At 34.0% G+C, this 9,320-nt stretch overlaps 1 protein-coding gene across 1 annotated transcript in view; it reads right to left on the bottom strand.

The window, feature by feature from the left end:
• The window catches only part of LOC108695114 (hemicentin-2), a 168,709-nt gene that overhangs the window by 12,835 nt on the left and 146,554 nt on the right, over positions 1-9,320 (bottom strand). The window contains exon 6 of the mRNA XM_018204873.1: positions 514-724. Within this exon, the coding sequence (XP_018060362.1) occupies positions 514-724 (211 nt within the window). The remainder of the gene's footprint in view (positions 1-513; positions 725-9,320) is intronic.

Here is a 9,320-nt window from a genome sequence, read left to right as displayed (position 1 = left end):
TATATATATATATATATATGAGAGAAACATTGGATAGGGAGAATAAATATTTTCAATCAGAATGGTGACATTTTTAATTTAAAAGTGGATTTACTTTTCTTCGCGTGACTCAGAAAATTCCGCTAGAAATCACGTATCTTTTCTCCAGTCAGGCTTTCTGACGATTTTAGTTGAGTCGATGTATTCTTGATGCAATCATGATTGATGTACCTAATCTTTCTTCGCAATGTCAGCAATTTCAATATTAAATATCTCGATGTAGTTAAATATTCAATGAGAATTTTAGTAAAAATCTACTTAAAAAATATAGTTCGAGTACAAGTATATAATCTATCAAATGTCTATAAAATATCGGTTCGGATTGAAGCAAGTTTTCAATTTTGTTCATCTGAGGATCATTACGGATACTCGTTCGGAGAAGGTATTGTAGTTAAGAGACTGCCGGGACAATCGCGATAGGGTTATATTGATTAAGGAAGTTCGCTTTGTACGAAACACGTTGCTTATACTTGCCTTCGGTGACAAAGACGAAGATCGATGCCGGCTTGGTGTTGGAGGCGCTGCACGTGTAATTGCCCGTGTCCGTCTCCACTGCCTGGCGAATCGTCAGTCGGCTTTGAGTTGGTCCTGGATCGGTTTGTACGGTCACGCTGCCGCGCGTGGTGTCGTAGTTTATCATCCGGTTATTGTGATACCAGAACACGTATTGCGGCGGCGTCGGGCTCTAGAGCAGATAGAAGAAGAATGGCGTCCGTTGACAAGCATTAAATTTAACGCGCGGATTTTTCCCAGCACAAAGGCAACCGGAGAATCATCGAGCCTTTGCGGCCCATGACGTTCGTTATGAGGATTTCTTTCGGCAGAATAACGCGTCTTTGTGCTGGGCATTATGAGCGCCGACAGATTTCGCTTTGCAGTCTTGGCGCTTTTGTTTGCTTATTTTTTTGCAGAACGATTACATGCTGGAAGATTTAGCTTCGTTTATACTCAGCTTTATTTTGATATGTTTAGGATGCGTTTCATTTTGCTCTTACAACGCGTGTAAGCATCATTTGTCCTTGTTTAATATTTGATAGACAACAAGGATGAACTGATGTTTATAGCGCGAAACGGAACATATCCCCCTCCCTATAATGTTCATTAACATTCATTATAAAGTTGACGTTTAAATTGATGTTTTAATATAACCTAACATTCATATACCAAGAATATTTTCCTGTGCATCTTGTGTTCTTGTTTGTTTTATTTAGAAATAAAATGAAAGTATAAGACATCTATGTTAAACTACAGTTCAAATTACAAATTCATCTATATTTTAGGTTTCAAAAATCAGAAGAAGTTTTTAATAAATATTAATATTGAAGCATCATTAATATTAGAAGATACGAGCAAATTAAAAAAATTATGAAAAATTAAATTTAAAAAATATACACAGAAAAAATGTGATATATTTTAATTAATATTAAATATAATTAACGTACAAAATTTAATATCTATATTAAGTATAACAACAAAGTGCTTGTTGAAATAAATTTTAATTGAAAAAGTACTGGCTTTTTACATAATTTGAAAGAAGCAATTTTATGTTATCAGTAATTTTGAGACACTGTGTACGTTTATGTAACAAGTATGTCAGATATATCTTGAAATAATTAAACGTCAACTTGCGAGAATTTAATATTTGCTTTTGCGGGCTCTGGCTAAACACGCGCGGGAATTTGGTTGCAAAAACATGAGTTTATATAATAGGTTGGGTTTCGTTGAAAACGAGCGCGCGGAATTCAGCTGTAGCTGCGAGCGATGAGGCCCATCAACGTTTATTATAACGCCGGATACACGTTTACAGCGACCCTGTCGTGTCATAGAATACAGGAAGGATAGGTGCGTGAAATGGTGTGTTGTTAAGGTCAAATACTCGCAAACTTCCAACCACAACGTCGTCAGGAAATTCGCAATATGCTGAGCGATGACGAAGCCGTGTAAAAGGCGAGAATAAAGGCTGCTCCAAAGTACTCTCTTCTCTCAAAATACCTTATTTGTTCGCCAACATCGTTTTCTTACTATAAGACATTATCTCAAAAATGCTTCGCATGCAATTATTTTAAAAGTTTATGAATATATCGTTAAGGATGTTACAAATATATTATTTTCTTTAAGAATTTAAATGAGAATATCGTGTCGATATTTTAATACTGTGCTTAAAAAAGCACGATTTCGTAAAATATGTAAATACTTACGTGAGTATACAGAGAGAAATGTTTGGTACATATATCTATTTTATTAATATATGACTAACAAAAATTGTCTTATTTTTTCATTTAAAAATTGTGTTGTACGTCCTAATCAAAATGTCATTATTCTAATTAAAATTATTCTAATTAAATTTTGATCAGAACGACAAATTTGGTTAGAATTTTGTTGTTCCAACCAAAATTTGGACAATATTTTTTAATGAAAAAGTAAGAAAGTTTTTGTTAATCACATATTAACAAAATGAATTGTTATACATAACATTTCTCTCAGTGTAAAACAATAACGTACAAATTTATTTAATGCAATTGTTAGCGGCTTGCTCGTACTGTCTCGTTAGTAACTGGATATACGGATTCGGATGGTATGCGCCTTATAGCGTATAAATTTTCGCCCAATGTAGCTGCGGGATCCAGACACATGGGATACTGCTCGTCATCCGTTTATTGTAACGTCGGATGCGTGCATATTGTGGCAGCGGCGTCGAGCCGCAAAGCGGGTGAAGAATAGACGCGCGAAACCGTAACGTATGAGCAACGAGGATGCGGGATTCCCGAGGATTTTCGACTTCATGGATTCTGTCCGGCAAAGCAAGTGCAAGTCAGGAGTCAGAGGCCACGCATTCCTTTATTCTAAATGCTCGTTATTTTATTCCATTTAATATGTTATGCAACGAATGTTCGCCACTGCGCGATGTACAATGAGAATATGTATATCACAGAAACGATCGTTGTTTTTCTCATTATTGTACGTCGTTGCGTCAACGAACAAGGCGTGCTTGGTGCAAAGGTAGAAATAAAATTGAAAAAGAGATCTGCAGAAATACGTCATGAATATATGGTCAGAAATGTAGTTTTGAATGAATACGGGAAAAATAATTTTGTTGAAGTATCTAAAAAATTTAGTTAGATACAGATCTGAAATAACCTTGCCGGATTATTAAAATTATTATGTAGAACACTGAAATATAATGAGCAGTGCTGCAAAAAGTTTTGACATCTAGCAACTAGCTTGAGCGTCCTACTTAATTGTTTTGATGGTCTAACAAAATTATTTTCAGATTTATACCTAGTTAAATTTTTAGTTAAAAAATTCATTCTTTGTGTTATCGTTAATGAAATTAAATTGACAACAAATAACACACGGTTGTAAACATAAAATTATCTAATAATTTATTTTTCTCGTGTTTAGTTAAAAATGTAGCTTTCAATATAGATACAAATTATTTGAAGAAATTGTTAATTTAATATTTATTTAATCTTCTTCGTGATTTATGGCACAAGGGGAAGGGGAAAGACAGATTTATTTTAAAATATTTAAAATTTTAGATATAAATTTGAAAATAATTTTAATGAGCTATCAAAATAATTACATATATAAATATATATAGGATGTTCAAATATGATGAGCAATGCTGCAAAATATTTTGACATTTTAGGAAATCTAAAATGTCGGAACCAGCTTGAGTATCCTATATAATTATTTTAATAATTCAATAATATTATTTTCAGATCTGTATTTAGTCAAATTTTTGGATATTTTAGCACAAAACTGTTCTATTTCCATTATTCTTATTAGATGAGACATATTGCGTGTTAAATTTCTCTTTTTTCTTATAAAATATTTCAGTAAATTATTGTGTAATTAACTTAATAATGCTGCATGTTCCAAGCTTTTTGAAATACTATCGTCGATTTTATACCGCTAAAGACAAATAAATCTCTCCAGAGACGCTGGTTGTATTCACTTGGTGCTTTTAGGAAATCATATAAATTATACCATTGTTTTTGCGAGACGACAAAGTGGAGTTTCAACGAGGCAATGCGAGCTACACGGCAGAAGAAAGCGAATTGTATCAAACAAGTAGTACAAACTATTAACACCACGCTAATTACGCCGCTACTTATCCCTGGTAGCGGTATGCACAAAGTGCATGCATAATGTAAGACAAGCGATAGTCATATGAATGTGAATTACAATGTCAATAAAACGAATGCAAACATCTGAGATTGAACAAGTCCGGTTTTGCATAAATTTGCATTATACCGCGATGATATCAAATAGTTATAATTTATAAACTGTGAATGATTTATTAATGTCGATTATGAATAAACGTACATATGAAATCGCGCGTGATCGATGAGATTAATGTATACATGTAGAGATTACTATAGATAAATCAATAGATTTCGTTTTGTTGAATTTACGCGATATTGTACACAAATTTACCAATTTCAGTTTAATAAATATGGTTTTATCCTCGTGGTTGAAAATACAATTGTTGTTATTTTGGACATCAAATAGACTTATACGTATCATATTACAAGTTTAATAATCATATTATACTTCTGGCAGTTAACAAAAAAAAAATCATCAAACATTTGTCAATCTCTGTACATTTGTAACATTTTTTTCAATACGTTTTTTACAATGTTTCGAAAAGAGTATTTGCGTTTTTTATGTAATTGATTATTTATTTTCGCTAATAATATATTGTTAGAATTTTGTTATTTCTTTAAAAAAATCTAACTGTATAAATAATGAACGCGCGAGGTAAAGTAGAAATGGACGAATTGTGGCAAATATATAAAATCTCAGTAACTATACCTAAATCAAGCATTCCTCGACAATTAGGAGATTTATATTAGTCTAGAAAGTTTCCTCCTTTTTGCAAATGGCCGCATTTACGTCGTTCACTAAAATAAGCCGACATCGCTGCGTGAATCACGTCGCTCGCAGTGCCAGTGGAAAAAACTTGAATGCGCTCGACGGCGCCAGACACTAAGTAGAAATGGACGAATCCGTTGAATAAGTAGAATAAAGCGCGACAAGCGCGCCTACCTCTTTCATCTTCTATCGAAATGAAACTCGCTTTACTTGTTTCAAGTATGAGGAAAATATCGGTAAAGAATAAACAAAGGATGATAGTGAGACCCAAATCTAAGTGAAAAAATACGGCTTTCCATTGCATTGCTTTCTAATTAATTACAGCAGGTTTTGACTTTGCGCGTGCCGTTGCAAGAAATTCTTCAATTCACGAAAGGAATTTTTAGAAAGTCTATTGTTCGTCGTTAGTCAGTTCAGTTTCGAACAGTTTCGATGGCACTATAAAAGATCAGCGTGTCTCTCATTCCGCTGAAAAAAATCTCGTAATTTCGTTCCACTTCGGAGCTTTCGTAAAAGTTCGTACTGTCCGTTTGGTGTGATGAAGGATCAATTGCCGCGGCGGAGCCGACGTCTCTGAGAGAAATATCTTTGAGAATGTCGGATTTCATTGTTCCATCGCTGTTCTTATATTGGAAATGGAGGTAAAACGTCTTCCTGCGATCTAACTATCGAGGAAATTCTTAAGGAGAGATACGGCTGTTTCGGATTTTATGGCATTTAGAAGGAAGCTGCAGGTTGTATACAGACCACAATGAACAAATAAATAAATAACAATACAATTTTTCAAAGTAATTGCAGAATTATTTTACAAAATAATTCTTCGAGAAAATTTTCTGTTCTCTCAAGTAATAGGTTAATACGTACTTCATGCGATGTTATTTGACATGATGGAGTATTCAAGAGAGGAATCTCTAATGGCATATCTTACGGGTATATGCTTTTTGCGATATGCTGGATCTATCTCTCGAGGCTGAAAACGCGATAGAATTGATATGCGATCAATCATGATAATTGTGACATTGAGATGAGCATGACGTTATAATATTTTTCAATAATTCACAATGTAATTCACAACCGTCGCTTTTTAATAAATTCATTATATTAATTAAATGAATAGTTGTATGTCTAAAAATTTTATTATGAGTGGAAAATACGTTTCAAACAGTTTTTATTTATGTCTTTTCTAACGTAAACTCCTCGATCGACTTTTACAAAATATTGAACTGACTTTGACGTAAATACAAATCTTAAGTAAATCGGCGAAGTGTAAATTGTTCGTTCAACTTCATGAAATGAATGCACTATGCAGTTTCAAATATCCAATTCTACTTAAGGATTCTGAGGCACCTGGGAAACTTGTTGATGGGACGATACAGAATTTTAATTAGAGAAATATCTGAAGCAGTAAGATATTAATTTGGTTTAACGACACTCAGAATTTGCTTTCATGTAGGTTAAATATTAAATCGCTATTAATTCGGAACGGCCGATCGATGATACAGCGAAATACTTTAAGAATTGTTTTCCTTTTTCGGGCATGTGGAAGAAAGCCGAGCGGTTTCCATAAATACGAAAGCCAATAACGAACGTCTCGTTCACGTTAATGGCCGCTTAAAGTACACAGTTTCGAATTTCCAAGTACATGGATTCTAAGCAGTTCGCGTGAGTCGGTGCAGGGTTAATTGCTAGGTTGCATGACGCGCATGTTGGCGATGCAATTGACACTAGTGTGTCACGTTGTTACGAGCGGGCAGCAATGGACTCTGTTTTCGAGATAAATAGAGTAACACGACACAAGAACAGGCTTTATTAATGAAATAGTTCGTCTCTGTCAGTTAAAATAGTCTACCTCTCGCTGCACAATTAGCAATCCGTTTTTAGTATGCATTTAACAACACTTGAATCGTGACGTTTCTTGAATTTTAACTGTCCATCTAATTTTGGAAAAGTGTCTTAAAATATTAAATAATAAAATCGCTTAAAATATTTGAATATCCGAAGGAATTGAAGAAGTTAAGAAATATTAAAATATTTAGGTCAATGTGTCTAAATTAAGTTATAAAGGCATGAATATCTCATCAATTTGAAGAGTTATGAAATGATATAAAAATAATTATCTATGTGTCTGCTAAATTAGACATCTTATAAAGAAGAAATGTGAGATCTTATCTCATTTTACCCTTTTCATTATACATTATTGATTTTTGCATCTGCTCGTGTAGAAGACAAAAACCGTCATTAGCAGGTGCTCTTCACTATCCTGACAGTATTATTATTTATGACCCGTTGCAGCGAAATAACGCGTTCCAAGATAATTCACGCCTGGCGTCATTTAGGTGTCAAGTGTATTCGCTCGTAGTGTAATTGTCATTACTGCACCTCGCTTCACTGTTGAATCGAGTCAGTCGCTACCGCATCCATCGCTACCGCAAGGGAAACACTGCGACATCATAACGCGACATTTGGCATTCATTAGGAAAATAATGCGACGCCAGTTTCGCACAGAAATGTAAATACGTTTATATTATAATATCCGATTCAACTTCTTAATGTATACCAAAAGGTGATATAATCCTTCGCGAATTACTCGTAGCTCTACTTTGCTAAATTTTGATAATAAATGTCATTTAACTGAATGAATCATAACAAAACATCTCTTCATTATTGCACGTATATTAATTAAGGAGTGAATGCTATTTGATTATGTCATACTAATGAGTAAAAACTTTCAATATCCTTTTTACAGTTCACTCAGTTACGTGCCTTAATAATGTTATCGACAACGTTGACGTAAAATCAATGTCATCGTGCTTCCAACACTGTTGTTTTCATCATAAATAGTTGTTTCAATGCAAAAGAATTTCATTATAAAACGTTATCTTCCTATCGTTATACAAATTCACATATTATTCTCTTTTAATAAAATTTATTCAATAACAGTTATTACTGTTATTGAGATCAATTTTGCAAGTACAGCAAAAGAAAATGCATTGCAATAGCATAATAGTTACAAATATCACAAATATAATTGCATGTCAACCTGTTCGAATGTAACCTTTGTACATTTTTATTAGTATTCGTATTTATTACGATTTATTGTAAATAGTGTAAGGGAAAATTTCTTGTAAACAGTGATAGTGTTGCAAATATCGCAAAAAAACTGCGTATCGAATTGTTCAAATTCTTGCACTTTTTGCATTCAATATCTTCAATTTTTCTCTCTTCAATACCAGAATATATATTTATTTCGTTTTAACTGCAAAAGTTTTTGAGGACTTTAAACAAATAGACATAATCAATTACCAGACACATTTAAATATATACAATTTAATGCAAATAGGATAAAAGAAAATTTTTTGCAAATAGTATGGATCGTAAAATTATTAGATACTGAATGTCAGTTATCCGGAAAGAATATAGCACCAGATATATTCAATATCCGGTCGGACATCCGGTAGATAATTATTTATCCCGGATATCGGATATTTCCCGGATATCCAGTATAATTTTTCCATTGTATTAAAAAAAAGGATAGAAGGAAAGCAAGAGAAAAATAGCGATAATAATTTTTTTTATTTTTCCAACGTAAAAAGAAAAAGAAGAAAGATGAATTGTTCAAGAAGTTAAGCTGAAAAGAATAGAATTCTATGACGTCAACCTCGACGACATCAATAATGTGAACATTCAATATATCATTTCCGGATGTATGCTGGATATTAATGATATCTGACTACACAGTTGGATAATAAAAGAGTAGAATAAGACTGGATACTTTTCGGATATCCGGGACATCCCTAATAAATAGTATAATATTATTATAAATAGTACAAAAAGTAATTATGCATCGATTTATTGGATTTATTCGAATATAATTCTTATAAATTTTTCACCGGAGCTTTTACTGTACATTATCCAGCTTTCTGCTTGCGAATGCGTCCAACGAGCACTCTACTCTGATTCTAGCGATGGCCACAGGGTAGATCGTAATTTTTTTCCGGGCGACGCAAATTGGCACCCTCCGCGTTGCCTCTCGTTTCCCGTAAGTCCATTTCGAGAAAGTGAAAAGAGATGTTTGCCCGAGAATGCGGCGCGCGGTCTCTTGGCGCGGCCGTAAAACTCGTCAGCGGACGGTGATCTCGGCTAAAGATAAACCGAGTTACTTACCTTGGCCTATGTGTGCAGCCAGTATCCTTTCCGCGATACTGCCGCATTCGCTATGTACATTTCTATCGTATGCACATAGGACGCCATGGCCGGGGTTTATATACATTGCACACATTGCACATACGAATGGCCTCTACATGTGTGCTCTGCTGCGCATGCACTTCGACGTAAGTTTGTCAAGCTGCACGTGGTTATTTTGCGAGCTTGAGGGACTTCCGGATTGAATCCGTATATGTAGA

The sequence above is a fragment of the Atta colombica genome, unplaced genomic scaffold (assembly GCF_001594045.1).
Source record: "Atta colombica isolate Treedump-2 unplaced genomic scaffold, Acol1.0 scaffold126, whole genome shotgun sequence".
Classification (NCBI taxonomy): Eukaryota; Metazoa; Arthropoda; class Insecta; order Hymenoptera; family Formicidae; genus Atta; species Atta colombica.
This window is presented reverse-complemented; position numbering and strand designations above follow the sequence as displayed.